Source organism: Rhinopithecus roxellana, chromosome 5 (genome assembly GCF_007565055.1).
Source record: "Rhinopithecus roxellana isolate Shanxi Qingling chromosome 5, ASM756505v1, whole genome shotgun sequence".
In the NCBI taxonomy this organism is placed as follows: Eukaryota; Metazoa; Chordata; class Mammalia; order Primates; family Cercopithecidae; genus Rhinopithecus; species Rhinopithecus roxellana.
The window spans coordinates 87,360,292-87,380,160 of NC_044553.1; the positions used below are offsets into that span (position 1 = coordinate 87,360,292).

At 39.3% G+C, this 19,869-nt stretch overlaps 1 protein-coding gene across 7 annotated transcripts in view; it reads right to left on the reverse strand.

The window, feature by feature from the left end:
* The window catches only part of FUT8 (fucosyltransferase 8), a 357,961-nt gene that overhangs the window by 110,777 nt on the left and 227,315 nt on the right, over nt 1-19,869 (reverse strand). For all 7 annotated transcript variants that reach the window (XM_030930690.1, XM_030930692.1, XM_030930688.1 and 4 more), the window contains 3 exons: nt 19,582-19,697; nt 19,301-19,463; nt 5,261-5,375 (listed from right to left, as the gene is read on the reverse strand). In XM_030930690.1, coding sequence (XP_030786550.1) covers nt 5,261-5,375; nt 19,301-19,463; nt 19,582-19,697 — 394 coding nt within the window. The remainder of the gene's footprint in view (nt 1-5,260; nt 5,376-19,300; nt 19,464-19,581; nt 19,698-19,869) is intronic.

The following is a 19,869-nucleotide window of genomic DNA, read 5'->3' on the forward strand; positions in this document are numbered from 1 at the left end:
TATTTAAGTGTAGAAAAATGTGCACCTTAAAATATACAGAACCATATTACTGGCTGACATTTTGCTTTTATACAACACTTTAACTTTACAGGGAAAGTAGAGCATACACAGATAGTATGCCATCCACAGCATTAGAAAAGATGAGGGTGGAGGATGTCCAATGGTCATTTCAACTTCAAACATTTTGAGATTTGAAGATTGCAATGAGTCATTGTTTTCCCGTGAAAACGATTCTCTCTCAGTGCCTTATCAGGTAAGGATGTTCCCACTATCCCAGCCATTTCAGTTCTTTCGTCTACTTGGAAAGGCCTATCAATTTTACCTTCCCAATCTCTCTCAAATTTGTCTCTTCACTTCCAATGCAAACTGCCACATACCTTAATACTTCTTACCTGCACTATGGTCCTCTTATCTTGTCTCCCTGCTTCTACTCTCTTCAAATAACCAAGTTCAACTAAAATACTACTTTCAGATTAATATCACTTAAGTACCACTCTCATCATACCACTTTTGTATGTAAAACCTTTCAACAGCAGGTTGTGACTCCAAAATAGAAAAATGCTTATGGCACATTAAGCAGAAAAACAAAATCAAAAATAAATTATTTCCTTACAAATATGTAAGATGGTGTGTACATATTAATAAGAACTAGAAAAGAACACAAAAAATTAAGAGAAATTAATTTTAAAGGGGCTGAGACTTCATGTTTACCAATACTTTCTGTTAGAGTAACATTTATAAAACAAGTAAGTAAAATCGTTCAGTGACCACTTACTGTTTATGTACCATAAAACTTAACCTTTGTAATCTGTAATTCCAAGCCTACCTTTCCAACTTATTTTCCATCCCTCCTTTCACACAACCTAAAATTCCGGACAAACTGAACTGCCACACTTATCATATTTTCCTGTACTGTTCTTTCCCAGTTACAAGCCACAGCTTACATGATAACCTCCAGCTGGTACATTCTTTTCCTTTATTTCTGTGTGTCCAAATCCTATTTAACTATCTTTTATAATTCAGTTCAAACAATACGTTCTCCACAAAACTATCCCTGATGTCTCCTTACTCAAAACCCCAAGAAGCATTTCATCTATTTCTCTCCTATAAATGCAACATGCTATATTTGAATTGTATTGCGTGTGTGTGTGTACATGTGTAAGAAGTAGCTCCCCTTGGGGGGTGGAGCAAGATGGCCGAATAGGAAGAGCTCCAGTCTCCAACTCCCAGCGCAAGCGACACAGAAGACCGGTGATTTCTGCATTTTCAACTGAGGTACTGGGTTCATCTCACTAGGGAGTGCCGGACAATCGGTGCTGGTCAGCTGCTGCAGCCCGACCAGCGAGAGCTGAAGCAGGGTGAGGCATCGCCTCACCTAGGAAGCGCAAGGGGGAAGGGAATCCCTTTTCCTAGCAAGGGGAACTGAGACACACAACACCTGGAAAATGGGGTAACTCCTACCCCAATACTGCGCTTTAAGCAAACGGGCACACCAGGAGATTATATCCCACACCTGGCCGGGAGGGTCCCACACCCAGGGAGCCTCCCTCATTGCTAGCATTAGCAGTCTGCGATCTAACTGCAAGGCAGGAGCGAGGCTGAGGGAGGGGCGCCCACCATTGCTGAGGCTTAAGTAGGTAAACAAAGCCACTGGGAAGCTCGAACTGGGTGGAGCTCACAGCAGCTCAAGGAAACCTGCCTGTCTCTGTAGACTCCACCTCTGGAGACAGGGCACAGCTAAATAACAACAACAACAACAAAAAGCAGCAGAAACCTCTGCAGACGCAAACAACTCTGTCTGACAGCTTTGAAGAGAGCAGTGGATCTCCCAACACGGAGGTTGAGATCTGAGAACGGACAGACTGCCTGCTCAAGTGGGTCCCTGACCCCTGAGTAGCCTAACTGGGAGACATCCCCTACTAGGGGCAGACTGACACCCCACACCTCACAGGGTGGAGTACACCCCTGAGAGGAAGCTTCCAAAGTAAGAATCAGACAGGTACACTTGCTGTTCAGCAATATTCTATCTTCTGCAGCCTCTGCAGCTGATACCCAGGCAAACAGGGTCTGGAGTGGACCTCAAGCAATCTCCAACAGACCTACAGCTGAGGGTCCTGACTGTTAGAAGGAAAACTATCAAACAGGAAGGACACCTATACTAAAACCCCATCAATACGTCACCATCATCAAAGACCAGAGGCAGATAAAACCACAAAGATGGGGAAAAAGCAGGGCAGAAAAGCTGGAAATTCAAAAAATAAGAGTGCATCTCCCCCTGCAAAGGAGTGCAGCTCATCGCCAGCAACGGATCAAAGATGGACGGAGAATGACTTTGACGAGATGAGAGAAGAAGGCTTCAGTCCATCAAACTTCTCAGAGCTAAAGGAGGAATTACGTACCCAGTGCAAAGAAACTAAAAATCTTGAAAAAAGAGTGGAAGAACTGATAGCTAGAATAATTAATGCAGAGAAGGTCATAAACGAAATGACAGAGATGAAAACCATGACACGAGAAATATGTGACACATGCACAAGCTTCAGAAACTGAATCAATCAACTGGAAGAAAGAGTATCAAAAATCCTCAATAAAATCCTGGCAAACCAGATTCAGCAGCACATCAAAAAGCTTATCCACTATGATCAAGTGGGCTTCGTCCCTGGGATGCAAGGCTGGTTCAACATTCGCAAATCAATAAACGTAATCCAGCATATAAACAGAACCAAAGACAAAAACCACATGATTATCTCAATAGATGCAGAAAAGGCCTTTGACAAAATTCAACAGCCCTTCATGCTAAAAACGCTCAATAAATTCGGTATTGATGGAACGTACCTCAAAATAATAAGAGCTATTTATGACAAACCCACAGCTAATATCATACTGAATGGGCAAAAACTGGAAAAATTCCGTTTGAAAACTGGCACAAGACAGGGATGCCCTCTCTCATCACTCCTATTCAACATAATGTTGGAAGTTCTGGCTAGGGCAATCAGGCAGGAGAAAGAAATAAAGGGTATTCAGTTAGGAAAAGAAGAAGTCAAATTACCCCTGTTTGCAGATGACATGATTGTATATTTAGAAAACCCCATTGTCTCAGCCCAAAATCTCCTCAAGCTGATAAGCAACTTCAGCAAAGTCTCAGGATACAAAATTAATGTGCAAAAATCACAAGCATTCTTATACACCAGTAACAGACAAACAGAGAGCCAAATCAGGAATGAAATTCCATTCACAATTGCTTCAAAGAGAATAAAATACCTAGGAATCCAACTTACAAGGGATGTAAAGGACCTCTTCAAGGAGAACTACAAACCACTGCTCAGTGAAATAAAAGAGGACACAAACAAATGGAAGAACGTACCATGCTCATGGATAGGAAGAATCAATATCGTGAAAATGGCCATACTGCCCAAGGTTATTTATAGATTCAATGCCATCCCCATCAAGCTACCAATAACTTTCTTCACAGAATTGGAAAAAACTGCTTCAAAGTTCATATGGAACCAAAAAAGAGCCCGCATTGCCAAGACAATCCTAAGTCAAAAGAACAAAGCTGGAGGCATCACGCTACTTGACTTCAAACTATACTACAAGGCTACAGTAACCAAAACAGCATGCTACTGGTACCAAAACAGAGCTATAGACCAATGGAACAGAACAGAGTCCTCAGAAATAATACCACACATCTACAGCCATCTGATCTTTGACAAACCTGAGAGAAACAAGAAATGGGGAAAGGATTCCCTATTTAATAAATGGTGCTGGGAAAATTGGCTAGCTGTAAGTAGAGAGCTGAAACTGGATCCTTTCCTTACTCCTTATACGAAAATTAATTCAAGATGGATTAGAGACTTAAATGTTAGACCTAATACCATAAAAACCCTAGAAGAAAACCTAGGGAGTACCATTCAGGACATAGGCATGGGCAAGGACTTCATGTCTAATACACCAAAAGCTACGGCAACAAAAGCCAAAATTGACAAATGGGATCTAATTAAACTAAAGAGCTTCTGCACAGCAAAAGAAACTACCATCAGAGTGAACAGGCAACCTACAGAATGGGAGAAAATTTTTGCAATCTACTCATCTGACAAAGGGCTAATATCCAGAATCTACAAAGAACTCAAACAAATTTACAAGAAAAAAACAAACAACCCCATCAAAAAGTGGGCAAAGGATATGAACAGACATTTCTCAAAAGAAGACATTCATACAGCCAACAGACACATGAAAAAATGCTCATCATCACTGGCCATCAGAGAAATGCAAATCAAAACCACAATGAGATACCATCTCACACCAGTTAGAATGGCCATCATTAAAAAGTCAGGAAACAATAGGTGCTGGAGAGGATGTGGAGAAATAGGAACACTTTTACACTGCTGGTGGGACTGTAAACTAGTTCAGCCATTATGGAAAACAGTATGGCAATTCCTCAAGGATCTAGAACTAGATGTACCATATGACCCAGCCATCCCATTACTGGGTATATACCCAAAGGATTATAAATTATTCTACTACAAAGACACATGCACACGTACGTTTATCGCGGCACTATTCACAATAGCAAAGACTTGGAATCAACCCAAATGTCCATCTGTGACAGACTGGATTAAGAAAATGTGGCACATATACACCATGGAATACCATGCAGCCATAAAAAAGGATTAGTTTGTGTCCTTTGTAGGGACATGGATGCAGCTGGAAATCATCATTCTTAGCAAACTATCGCAAGAACAGAAAACCAAACACCGCATGTTCTCACTCATAGGTGGGAACTGAACAATGAGATCACTTGGACTCGGGAAGGGGAACATCACACACCGGGGCCTATCATGGGGATGGGGGAGGGGGGAGGGATTGCATTGGGAGTTATACCTGATGTAAATGACAAATTGATGGGTGCTGACGAGTTGATGGGTGCAGCACACCAACATGGCACAAGTATACATATGTAACAAACCTGCACGTTATGCACATGTATCCTAGAACTTAAAGTATAATAATAAATAAATAAATAAATAAATAAATAAAAAGAAGAAGTAGCTCCCTTTAGGACAGGGTCTTTGTTTTAGCCATCTTTGTATTCTACTCAAGGCATAACATGGTGTCTTTCTGAATAAATATGTAAAATGTGTGAGTACTTATTTTCAAAAGGCAAGGGCCAGGAAGACTAAAAACTAACTGAAATTGTTAATCTTAGTTATATGATGATCCTTCTTTTTTTCACTCAAATTTATTCTTAACTCAACCTTCTTACCTGAAGATACGTTATTCTCCGCTGGACCAGTTCTGTCAGATCTTTGGCCTCTTTTTCCCGCCAATCACCTGCTCCATCTGTCTGACTGAGGTAGTATAGATCCGTCATTATAGACCTGTTAAAACAGACAGCATTGGAGGTCTTATTAGTACTGCTTCACTGGATTACACAAAGTCTTACGATGAATGCCAAATTCCTCATAAAGATTGATGCTCACATTGATGCTGGTACTCATCTTTTATTTTCTATCAAGGTTGTGCAATTCAAAAATTAGTCTCTTAGAATCCAATATTCATTCATATAGTAAATTTTCACTGTTGAGAAAATACACTTTTTTTGTTCAAGCTAGTCAGCTGCACTTGTTTCCCAACATAGAGCACTACAGAGATCTGGAGGAAAGTGAATACGCAAAGCAAACAAATGAGTAAATTAACATAGAGAAAGAAGTTGATGTTAGTATTTGTTAGTACCTCTTGGCTCTCTCTACTATCATTTCATGTCACCTTTCAATTTTTCTCTTCAAAGTTAAACACTCTGAGTGACTGGAAAAAGATCAGAGGAAAATCTGTACACAACTCTTAACAGTATAAACCAAGGGTCAGCAAACTTTTTCATTAAAGGCCCAGATAGTAAATATTTTAGTCTCTATGGATCTCTAAGATCCTTTGCCTTTGTAGCAGAAAGCCGCCATAGATAACACGCAAATGAATAGGTGTGGCTGTGTTTGAATGAAACTTTATTTACAAAAACAGGCAATGAGTCAGCTTTGGTCTCTGGGCCATAATTTGCTGAGTCCTGGTCTAAACTAATAAAATGACTGTTTAGCATCAGAATTCCCACTCTGTTTAGCATCAGTAATTTCAATTACAACATGCTGGATTACCTGCAGAGTAAAGTAAAATCTCCAGTAACCTAAAAAGAGAAACTTTAGGGCTGCTACAAATGGTTTTATTTATATTGCATTAAATAAAAATTATGACTTGCATTTAGCAAGAAAGAAAAGTAAAAAGCAAGAGTCTCTGTTTGTCTAACATCCTCTACAAATCTGACGGCAAATTTGTAGCTAATTTCTAATTTTTCACATATCACCACCAGCACTTTTACCAACTGAGACACCATCTTCTCTCACCTGGATTACAACAACCTCCTAATAAGGTCTCCCTGCTTCCATCATTGCCTATGTCTAAAGTTTATTCTCAATATATCAGCCAGATCCTGTTACAACATCAGGTAAATAATGTTACTACTTTGTTCTTAACATGAATTTGCTCCTCAGCTCACTCAGAGTCAAAGCCAAAATTACTACTTTGACCTAGAAGACCCCACCCAATATGGCTCACTTTGATCTCATCCTTGTCTTTGATCTCATCTCGCACTACCATCCTCTTTGATTTCTCTATTTCAGTCACACTGGTCTTGTTGCTAACCCCTGACAGTGCCAGGTATATTCCTACTCCAGAGCTTTTCTATTGCTCTTCCCTGCCCTGGAATGCTCTTTTCTCAGGTATCTATTCACATGGCTCACCTAAATGACCTTGAAATCTTTGCTCAAATGTCACCATCTTCATAAGGTATTCCCAGATTATCCCACTTACAAATCCAACACTCTCTCCCGTCACCCTCATCCCTTGGTTTTCCCTCTCCTTCTGTTTGAGTAGGTAGCTAGGCAGACATGAGAGGGCAGGGGAAGGAACCCTCTTAACCCCCAAGCAATGTCAGGTGACTATCAGGTGATGGTCAGGCAGTTGTTAAACTATCTCTCTAAAATAATTTAACTGGTCGCAGCTGGTGCCAGGGAAAGGCAGGCTCCTAAATAGACAGAAAACAACTGAAGCTGATCATCAGCAGCTTCTTGATAAGTTTTCACGAGTTGTGTGAGCTGGTTCAAGCATGTGTACTAAGAAGCAAAATGGCAGACTTTAACTGTTATATGACCTTCCTCTAGGATCACTCAACTGGTAAGGAAAAAAAAGCCTCAAATGAGCATGTGCACAACTTCAGTAAACACACTGCATAAGTGATCTCTCCCAAGTGCTGGCAGGCCACTGCTCATGCAGACAGCCTGCCCCAAGGAAAAATCAGGTAAGAAGAAATGCAAACCCTGGAACCACAGCAATATATACAGGCGCATGTCAACGGTCAGACAGCGCACTTGATCCTCTCAAGTTGCCTGCCTGGCCCTCTTACAAGTGTACTTGACTTCCTTTCATTCCTGCTCTAAAACATTTTAATGAACTCTCATTCCTGCTCTAAAACTTGCCTCGATCTCTCACTCTGCCTTATGTTCTCCCTGCCAAATTCTTTCCTCCAAGGAGGCAAGAATCAAGTTGCTGCAGGCCTGTGTGGATTCACTGCGGCTAACACTCCTTCCCTGCTTATTATATATTTTTCTAAGCAGTTATCATTTTCCGATATACAATATCACTTACTTCTTATCTTTCATGCCCTACTAGAATTTAAGCTCCAAAAGAGTGAACTTTTTTTTGGTTGCTTCTTTTATTTTTTTGTTTCCTTTTTGTTGTTGTTTAAAATCAGCATGTGGAACACCGCATGCCACAGACAAAATATTCAATAAGTATCTTTAGATGATGAAAAAGTAGCAAAGAAAACCCTTCAAGAGTTTATATAATGAGATAACGGTGATAATTTTTATCTTTTACAAATCCAGTTTGATGGTAGAGAGGTTTGGGGAATAATCCTTACCCAGGTGTAGCTCCAGCTTCATCCCTTCTCAACACTTTGTATTAACTCCTCTGTTCAAGGCATGCTTAAGAGTATGGATTATTTGCTTATGAAAATTATAAAGTTAGAAACGTATATTGTCGGAAAAATTACACATCTAGAAATCACTTATAATGATTGTATTAACTAAAAACATAAAGCATTATCTGGAGATTCCAAGAGTACTTAGAGAAAACTGATGTATTACAATAAATAAAAACAACAACAACAATAAATAGGTCCACCTATTCTAAGTGCTTTACATTATTTCATTTAATTCTCACAATAATCTTACAAACTAGATAAGAAATGGCAGGCATTGAGAGGTTAAATAATTTGCTCAAAGTCACAAACCTGAGAAATGTCAGAGTAGGAAATCAAACCCAAGCAATGAATTTTAAAGTCGAGGCTTCTAACTACTACAATAACAAATATCAAAGGAGGAGGTCCAGAGCACAATAATGTGTACTCTGCTCAATGTAAATATCCAAAAATTAAAGTCTGAATCAGAGGAGAGAGCTTTGGGAGCCAGACATACCAATTTCTCAATTTTGGTTCTGCCTCCTACTTTGTGTCCTAGGAAAATTATTTTGACATCTCTGAGACAAAGTATCGAAATACCTTCCGTATAGCTCTTTAAAAAAATGCATAGTGCCGGGCTGCGGTGGCTCAAGCCTGTAATCCCAGCACTTTGGGAGGCCGAGACGGGCGGATCACGAGGTCAGGAGATCGAGACCATCCTGGCTAACACGGTGAAACCCCGTCTCTACTAAAAAATGCAAAAAACTAGCCAGGCGAGGTGGCAGGCGCCTGTAGTCCCAGCTACTCGGGAGGCTGAGGCAGGAGAATGGCGTAAACCCGGGAGGCGGAGCTTGCAGTGAGCTGAGATCCGGCCACTGCACTCCAGCCTGGGCGACAGAGCGAGACTCTGTCTCCAAAAAAAAAAAAAAAAAAAAATGCATAGTGATAAGACACACAAAATAGTAATACATGTGGTAGCCCCCCCCCCCCTTTTTTTTTAAAGGCTAGAGGCCCTCAGAGAGTTGTTTCTGAGCTTTTCCATTGTGTCTGAAGAGCATCTACTAACAATTCTACTACCAAGAGGAAGGAGCCATTAGATGTGGGTAACAGTAACATGTGGTTCTGATGATCAATCACAAAAATGATCCAATAGTGAGTTCCCTATAACACCCTGAAGAAGGGGATTGATCAATGAGAAGGAATCACTTAAGAGACGGAGAAACATGCCCTCAACAATTGTAATTTGCCTAAGAGTATGTGACACAGTCTTAGTACTCTTTTATTCCTGATTCTTAACTAGATGCTAAACTATTTAGTAAAAATGCAATGGCAGCCCACAGGAAATTCTTATTTACTGTCACAGAAAGCCATTAGAAGTATACATGATTAACAGAGAATACGTGATAATAGCCCCTTTTGAATAAAGTGAAACTATTAATTCAATTAAAAATTAAAAATCTCAGCCAATATTTAGACTATTCATCCTAAATTAATAGTAGAACAACTTTGAACAATGCTTTGGAACAACAGTTCCATTTGTGAAGCACTTCAGACATCTGTGTCATGTGTCAACATTAATCATACACAGGACACTTTGCAGCTTATCTACTTCCATTTTCACCCTTTTTAAACAGGGCAAGAGGCCAATATGTAATGCCTTGTCCATTTTCTTATTTGTTATTCTCATCTAGGATTCAAAACATTTTCTTTTCATGAAAGAGATTTTGGCTGCAAAAACCAAACTTACAATGCCAGAAATTAACCTGAAGTCTTATAGAGTAGGCAAAGTTTCAACTTTCCAGTTTTTTCATACTATAAAACTGAGTCCTCTATGGACTATTATGTAGACTACAGTTTTTTTTTATAGTTACTGAGGGGGAAAGTCACTATCTGTATGAAACTGTGAGTTGCTTATGGAAACACAGAAGTCTTTAATTATAAGAGGGCTACAGGGCTCAGCTAAAAGTTCTTTTTTTTTTTTTTTTTTTTAAGATGGAGTCTTGCTCATCATGTAGGCTGGAGTGCAGTGGCACGATCTCGGCTCACTGCAAGCTCCGCCTCCTGGGTTCACGCCATTCTCCTGTCTCAGCCTCCCAAGTAGCTGGGATTACAGGTGCCTGCCACCACACCGGCTAATTTTTTGTATTTTCATCAGAGACGGGGCTTCACCGTGTTAACCAGGATGGTCTCTATCTCCTGACCTCGTGATTCGCCCGCCTCGGCCTCCCAAAGTGCTGGGATTACAGGCATGAGCCACCGTGCCTGGCCTAAAAGTTCATTTAAAACATATTCTCAGTTTCATAAGCCTCTTTCACATCACCCTCATCACACTCATTATTCTTTATATTTCATAGGTTTCATCATAATAGAATGTGGTCATTTGTTTTTTCCTACCTATCAAATAGGAGTAATCACAAAACTTGTTGCAAGTCTCAACTTCACATTATTTATTTATTTATTTATTTATTTATTTATTTATTTATTTATTTATTTATTTGAGACAGAGTTTCACTCTTGTTGCCCAGGCTGGAGTGCAGTGGCACAATCTCAGCTCACTGCAATCTCTGCCTCCTCCCAGGTTCAAGTGATTCTCCTGCCTCAGCCTCCCAAGTAGCTGAGATTACAAGCATGCACCACCAAACCTGGCTAATTTTTTGTATTTATAGTATTGACAGTGTTTCACCATGTTGGTCAGGCTTGTCTTGAACTCCTGACCTCAGGTGATCAGCCTCTTAAAGTGCTATGATTACAGGTGTGAGCCACTGTGCCAGCACAAGTCTGTTTTAAATAACAGTATCGTTCTGGAGATGTCATACAGTGGAATAACCAGTTTATCAGCAAATATCTGTCGAAGGAAAAAAGGAAATTCAATACCCTCTTAGTTTTATGTTAAATGTGTCACTACACTTATGCACATGGGTGCACGCATGCACACAAACACACACAGAAACAAAAAGCATTACATTTCATTGACAATCATCATATAGCCTCAAGGAGGTAAAAATTGCATTAGGTCTAATTTAAAGAGAAGAGTCCCTTGAAATACAAGCATTAGCATGGTTTATACTTTCTTGTCATAGGAATCAAGACATTCTTGTACCATTGGGAATGAAAGCTGATCTCTACTTTTTAAAATAAATTAGTTTATGTCAATGTTTTTACCAAGTTTACATCAGTACTAAATCTTGGCAATTAATTATTCACATTCATCTGTCTCTACCTAGAAAGCAGAATAACCAAGCAACTAGAAGACCAAATATCAAAGAAAAAAAAAGAGTACACTAATTTTTTGTGATAATGCAGTCAGGGTATCAATATAAGTTACTGTAACTTCATGGTCCACTAAAATTAAGCTTGTTTTTAAAATCTTTTGTTTCTTGGCCTCTCTGTTGGTGACTATGGAGGGAAGACAATTAAGTCCAGGATACAACCTTAAATTCAAACTAGTTCTTTATTGTTTCAATTATGTTTGAAAGTTATCATCCTGCAGTATGTATTTTTTGGCCAAAGACAAGAGGACAATCAAATCAGCAAGAGAATCATGGTGACTCAAAACCATTCTGCAGAAGCCCTGGGTTTTCAGTAACTCGACCCTGAAACCAAATCTCCCAGAAGAGTCCCAGAAATCAGGGAATCTGGCTGTTGTGGTTTTGACTATGAACATATCAAAAAATCTAGTAAGTGGGTGTACTAAAGATCTATTATGAGACCAGGTCAAGGTTTGGGAAATAACAAACCTAGGCAAGGGACCAGCAAAATAGTGCTGGCCATTTGAGGATACAATAAAGTTGCCTGAAGACACTGAGTAGAATAGAATTTTGTTTGTTTGCGTTTTGTTTTTTGAGATAGAGTCTCGCTCTGTCACCCAGGCTGGAGTGCAGTGGCGCGATCTCAGCTCACTGCAACCTCCACCTCCTGGGCTGAAGCAGTTCTCCTGTCTCAGCCTCCCGAGTAGCTGGGATTATAAGCATGAGCTACATGTCCTGACGAGTTTTTTGTTTTTTTTTTTTTGTATTTTTGTAGAGATGGGATTTCACCATGTTGGCCAGGGTGATCTCAAACTCCTGGCCTCATGTGATCCACCCTCATGTGATCCACACTCATGGGCCTCCCAAAGTGCTAGGATTATAGGTGTGAGCCACCACGCCCGGCAGAGTAGAATAGAATTTATGACTCTGAAAGCAAGCCACCTATGACAGGTATTAAAACCTCTATTTCAAAAATTGGTTATGTTTTATGTTCTTTGTATTTTTCTGCTAATTTCTCTATTTTTCTATTTTAATAGTCATAAAACTATTTATTAAAAAAAAGACTTCTAGTCTGCCTCTATGCCACTGAGGAACGAAACACAAAGAGGGCTTTTTGTTTACACCTGATTCAAAATGTTAAAGAGAGAAGTTCGGTCGGGTATGGTGGCTCACGCCTATAATCCCAGCAATGTGGGAAGCTAAGGCAGAAGGATCACTTGAGCACAGGAGTTCAAGACAGAGTTGGGCACCATAGCAAGTCCCCTCTCCACAAAAAATAAAAAATCTAGCTGGGCGCAGGGACACGTGCCTATAGTCCCAGCTACTCAGGAGGCCGAGGCAGGAGGATCGCTTTAGCCCAGGTCGTTTTTGCACCACTGTGCTCTAGCCTGGGTAACAGAGAGAGACCTTGCCTCAAAGAAAAAAAAAAAAAAGAGAAAGAGAGAGAAGTTCCCCTTAAGGGCCAGCACAGAGATGGAATCCAGGCAAGAAGGTGAATGAATTAACACTTATGAGGGTAAATGTGACTAAGATTTACTCTCAAAGTCAAATCCATGGGCAAATCTGCATCATGGGCAAGAAAAATTACTTGAGTTTTGTCCAAAACTGTTTTTACTTCGGTTTGCTCCTGCAGCAAAAATAAGCAATGCTAAGGATGAAAATGTGACCAGGAGACAGGCAAGAAATCAAAGCTCCTTGCTGCCTCCCTTATCTCAAGGAGGAACTTTAGGATGCCACCATCTTGACCACTGACATGGGTGGGGAAAATTCCAGAAGGATGACAACAAAAATAGCTTATACTATCATATATAAGACAACAATTATGTTACTTTGATGAGTGATGTCCACTAGGCTTACGTTTAGTTTCTAGGCCTTAACATTTTTCCTATTGAGTCTTTCAATAATCTGCCTTTATCTGTGCCAGTTCTGCAGAGTCTAAGAGTTAAGTTTTCCTGATGTATTAATAGGTCTGACCAGAGCCTACCAGAATCTATAATGTGTCAAGCACTATGTGAAGTATTTTATATATTTTCCTTCATGTAATCATCACAATGCTGTGCTACAGGAATTATATCCCAGTATGTAAGAAGAGAAAAAGCTCAGAAAAGCTAAGTATTTAGCAATTAAGAGAAAGGATTTTGGAGTAAAACCATTCTGCTACTTGGCCTGTGTTAAGCCACCTAATTTCTCCAGAACTGAATATAACTTCAGTTATAAAAAAGGAACTAAGCCAGGTGCAGTGGCTCACGCCTGTAATCCCAGCACTTTGGGAGGCCGGAGTGGGCGGATCATTGAGGTCAGGAGTTTGAGACCAGCCTGGCCAACATGGTGAAATCCCATCTCTACTAAAAATATGAAAATTAGCCGGGCGTGGTGGCACATGTCTGTAGTCCCAGCTACCTGGAGGCTGTGGCACAAGAATCACTTGAACCTGGGAGACGGAGGTTGCAGTGAGCCAAGATCGTGCCACTGCACTTCAGCCTGGATGACAGAGCGAGACTCCGTCTCAAAAATAAAAAGGAACAACTTTGGGAGGCCGAGGTGGGCAGATCACCTGAGGTCAGGAGTTCGAGACTAGCCTGGCCAACATGGAGAAACCCCGTCTCTACTAAAAATACAAAATTAGCCAGGTGTAGTGACGGGAGAGTGTAATCCCAGCTACTCAGGAGGCCGAGACAGGATAACAGCTTGAACTCGGGATGCGGAGGTTGCAGCGAGCCGAGATCCTGCCATTGAACTCAGGAGGCGAAGGTTGCAGTGAGCCGAGATCGTGCCATTGCACTGCAGCCTGGGCAACAAGAGTGAAACTCCATCTCAAAAAAAAATAAAAATAAAAAAAGGAACAAATAACCCAGGCGTGGTGGCTCACGCCTGTCATCCTAGCACTTTGGGAGGCCGAGGGGGACGGATCACGAGGTCAAGAGATCAAAACCATTCTGGCCAACATGGTGAAACCCCGTCTGTACTAAAAATACAAAAATTAGCTGGGCAGGGTGGCATGGGCCTGTAGTCCCAGCTACTCGGGAGGCTGAGGCAGGAGAATCGCTTGAATCCGGGCAGTGAGCCGAGATCGCACCACTGCACTCCAGCCTGGCAACAGAGCGAGACTCGGTCTCAAACAAACAAGCAAGCAAACAAATAAACAAACAAAAGGAACAAATAATGCATACCTTGTAGGACTATTGTGCTGATAAAATAACATAATGAATGCAGAACCTTTATCATAGTGACTGGCATATAAGAAATCCTTAGTAAGTGATTGTTTTTAATGTAAAATCATTCTTAAGTTTGGAAATCACACCCAAAAGATGTGTGGTAGTAGGAAGCAAAACAGAATTAGAGCCACTAGATGAAAAACACCCTTTTCCACCTGGAGAGTCTTCTTCTAATGCAAACTTTATTTTAGGAGACAGTGTTCCATCACAGGAGATGAAAAATCATTATCTGGCTGATAGAGACTACGTGATGAGCAGAATAAGGATGACTTCATAAAGATATGTATCCCTTTGCACATGAATATTAGGATGAATGTTCTAGCACCACTTGAAAATAAGCTTGGATTCCTTAGAAGAAAGACAATCATACAAAAACGTTTTGTTCAAAGAAATCTAAAATTCAAGAAAGAATATCCACATTCCAGCTTAATGTAAGTCTCAAACCACATCTCAAAGAACTTAGTAAGATCTTCTTTCCTCCCTTCCTCTCTTTCTTTCTCTGTGTGTTTGTATAAAATAAAACACAAAGAATAGAAGGTTTGAAGGTTCACTAAACTCAACTTTTCAAGAGTGGGAATATCAATTATTGGACCTTCCAAAGAGAATGAAAATACAAGCTATTGGGCAACAACAACTATGATCATAAACTTTAAAAAATCATAAACTTAAAAAATCTGTAAGCTATTAACCTATCAATCTTTCCCACTGTACCCCTTATTTGAGTCAAAGTCATTTCCTTTGTTACATAATCCCCCACAATGTTTTTTTGGACATTAGCAAATCAGCATAATTAACATAAGTATGGTTCACTTTTTGGAGAACACCATTTAGTCTAAGCAAAGCTGCCCTATATGTTACTGATAATGAGATGATGCAAACTAGGTAGGGGAGATGAGATTGCTACTTTATTAGATTGTTTTTCAATAGTTTCAGTCAACACAGTTGAAAAATGGCTCATCTCCTGTATTTTAGTTTGAAGTTTTATAATTGTTATAATTACCATAAACAGGACTTGGTAAAAGAAATAATAAAATAAACGAATAAATTTTTAAAAACTGTGGTAATTTAAAAAGCAGAAAGCAGCAGCTTTGGTACCCTTTTCATAAACTGGTATCTGGCAATATGAAGATGACAAAAATAATCAGAGCAGCAGTGATTAAGTTAAACATGTCTCTCTCTGCATCGGCCTGAAAGGTTGATAAGACAAGACTCTATGATATGCTTAAAGGTTGAGGTACACATCTAAACTGCCATAAATCCAAGCACTGAACCTACAATACTACATAAATAATAAAACCACAATGGCAAAAATACTTACTCTAAACCACTTAATTCTCTCTACTGCAAAGAGGTAGGCTAGGGTCAATTCATGGTCAATGATATCAAAAGCTACAAATATATTTAACTGTATTACTGGGAAGAATGGTCATATGCAATCACTAGAATGAAATTATCATTTAAAAATCTAGTGATGCTAAAAATTGATATCAATATAGCAGATAATAATTACTATGCTACTCTACATTTATTATACCATCAACACCTCTAAATTCTTAAACAGCCTGTAAAAGCTTATAAAAGCCCAAGAATATTACTGATTACTACCAGTTGATTAACCAACTGTGGTTGCAGGCAGATTAGGCTCTACTAGTTACTAGCTACCAAGGCCAATCAGGGAAATAAATAGTGTTTTGCTAAAAATCTCAGGTGAGTTGAATCTTAGAACAAACTTATGATATTTGGCCCCCAGGCTGCATTTGAATGCCCGGTAATGCAAGTGATGAACAACAGGAGCCAGATTCCAGACGAGAAAACATGGTGCCCTGACTACCAGGAAACAGCTTCAAGTGGGCAACAAAGGAGTCGTCTTCCCCCCACAGCTCACTGATGGGGTCACTAACCTACACAGAAATGTGATTTTTACCAGGAAACACAGGCATCGGTAGTGAACTCACAAAGAGAAACAGGGAGTCTGTAGTTGTAGTTCTCAAAGACCAGCAACTTTAGCATCACTTAGTATTACTACTAGTATTATGATCTGTTTTTCACCACAGAACACTTCTGAAACCAAATGCATGCGTTTTCCACATCAGATAATTCTCCAAATCTCTGTGGACACCTACTAGGTAGTGACACGAAGTACCCAGAATTAGCCCAGACCTCTCAGTTCCATACTACACCCCACTTCAGATGCCATCCAAGTACAAAGTGGCCAGGGTACCCACACTCTGTCAAATTTGGCTACAAATCAGGGGCTCCCACAATGAACTACTCATGTTCAATAATCTGCTAATAATCTTCTAACCTAGGTAGAAGGCTGCAAAACCCTAATAGAGCCCAAGACTCAGGAGGGCTCTTTAAGAAGGCAGGCCCATACCCAGGTGGCAGCCTCACTGACTATGGTCCCAGCTACAGACCTAGAAACCTATACACTATAATTTGAGCCCATGTAAAAATAAAATGGACTTTTGTATCATATAAAAATTAACAGCGGCAAACACAAAAGTTTGTTTTAATTCTTATACTTAAGGATCTTGAAAATGGTCAGTAAAAGGGTATATTCTATATAATAAAAATCCTTTCTATTTGTACATCCATCAGTTTAAGGGTTATTTCTCTAATGTTTGATTGTGTTTTGCTCATTATTTGTATTACTGCATTCTTATCTGGCTTCCTGGAGTTAAATTACTACCCTATGAAGTTATGTCCCAGGTTGATTGTCATTTCTGTTTACGACAGGAAAACAAACTGAGTTGGGTACCTTTACTTACCATTTTTGTTTTCAATGAACTACCATTATTTAACATAGGCTAAACAGCACTGCAAGGAATCATAATAATTCAACAAGAACAAAAAAAAATGGAAAATTGATTTATATCAGTTTCTCAGGGGCCAACTTACTATATTCACTTTTCATTTGTACATATGGTCACAAAACATATGCGAGTTATAAACACAAATTATATTAATATTTACAAAATAATTCCTTAAAGAGTTATTTCAATTCAGCTGGACATGGTATCCCATGCCTGTAATCCCAGCTACTTAGGAGGCTGAGGAGGAAGGATCACTGGAGACCAGGAGTTCAAGACTGACCTGGGTAACATAGAAAGACCTCCACATCTTTAAAAAATATATATACACACACACACACACACACACACACACACACACACATATACACACACATATATATACATACACACACGAATTATTTTAATTTTTAAAAAGACTGGAAAATTAAATTCTCAAGTTATCTGATTACTCAAATCTTTTTTTTGGGACAGACTCTTGCTCTGTTGCCCAGGCTGGAGTACAGTGGCATGATCTCCGCTCACCACAACCTCAGCCTCCCGAGTAGCTGGGCTCACAGGTATGCGCCACCATGCCTGGCTAATTTTTGTATTTTTAGTAGAGACGGGGTTTTTAGTAGAGACCGGGATTTGCCATGTTGGCCAGGCTGGTCTCAAACTCCTGGCCTCAAGAGATCTGCTTATTTCAGCCTCCCAAAGTGCTGGGATTACAGGCATGAGCCACCACGCCCAGCCCAATTGCTCAAATCTTAAAATTAAAGTTTCCATCAGAAGTCAGTGGCCAAAATTCTCCTTTACATACAGCATAGTCCACCTAAGTCAAATGCTCTTCAGATCTGAATTGTCCTACAAAACCATGATAAGCAAAGAACACAAGCACAAAATTCCATTTAAGAGAAGTTTCGTGCCTAGAATCAGCTTTAGGGTAGAGAAATATTAAGGGCAGAATTAATCAGCATTTGGTTTAGTGGTCTAAGTATGGCGTGACTGCAAGTGGGGCTAAATATATCAAAGAGTCTGTCCAATGTGTGGCCTAATAATTCACTGCCCCTTGAAATCCATGCTATCATATTTCTGTAGCTTTATTAATGCTAAAATGATTCCAATAGACAGATTTTTAATTTCACCTAAAACAACCAAGCAATTTTTCAAAATCATTATAATATTGCTGCTGATGTTAATAAATATGAAATCTCTTACTTGTATGGGGTAATTCTTTTCCTCTTCACAGTAGTAGGTTGTGCTAATACAACAATTTTTCTTTTATTGTTCACTAATGGGACAGTAATTGCCATCAGAATCCTACTGGGAACATAGACTTTAAATATAATAGGCCTAAAGACAGGTTTCACTGTATTTATAATGATTTTCAGTACATTTTGTTCTGCATGAACACAACAACGCCAAAATGTTTTCTTTTCTGTGGAAGATAAACTTCGTATTATTTAGCAATGTGTGCATAGGAGAAACAAATTTAACCAGGCAGATCTCAGGTTCCTCTTTCCAGCAACTAATGAATGAACAATGAACAGAATGCTCCTTTTTACTTAAAGAAAAAAAAAAAAAAAAAAAAAAACCTGTTAACTTTTCATTAGAATAATGCTATTTTAAAGTTTTTAATATTTGAATTAGAAATGTAACCATCGGACTCACTCAGTATGAGTTCCAATGTACCGGAATGCAAAACTGCATACTCCGCTTCAAATACTGATTATATATAAAGAACATTTAGAGAAAGATGTTTTAATGTATTGTTGGCTGGCACCACTACCTTCAGAATTTATTTAGAATATAAAGATTTCTAGAAATACATTTTAATTAATACTTTCTGGTGGTATATTTTGGTTGATGAACTGCACTTGGCAATTACCATCCTTTGGGACCTCAGGTACTCTTCTCCTCTTAAATATTGTAGGTGCTATTAATATTTACCACTCAACAGATGGATTAACAAGTCTGTTTCTCATTCTTAGATTATAATCTTTTCTAAAGCCCAAATAAAATGTGAAAGGAGAACTGTACCTTTCATGATGTCCTAAATCCAAAAGAAATTCATCTGCATGTCTTTGGAGTTCATTTCCTTCTAAGTTCTTTAATTTCTTCAATTCACTCTGTAGGAAAAACCAGAGCTCTTTAGCTCCATTTTCAATCCTCCTCCTCAGGATTTCATGATCCTTCCCCAGACCTGCAGTCAAAGAAAAGAGGGTCGTAGCATTTCCAACATTTTGATAAAAGGAAACTTTCGATTATTTGTGCTAAAGCCTATATACTGAGGAGGGAAAAAACAATGTATAATCACTTACCATTTCTGGTCTGTTTCTTGTAATTTTCAATCTGTTCTTTGGCCTTAACAAGCTGCTCTTCTAAAACGCGTACTCTTCCTATAGCTGGCCCCTGATCAATGGGGCCTTCTGGTATCCTGTAGTTTAGGCAAGAAAATGTAAACATTCAGCTTTTAAACTGTGCAACAAAATACAAGCTCACTTTGCTAAAACATTTATACTGTAAACTTCATAAGTTGCTGAACCATACAGCATAAAAGAAGTATCAAATGGAATTTTTTCTTCAAAGGTATAGGATTAACCAATGAA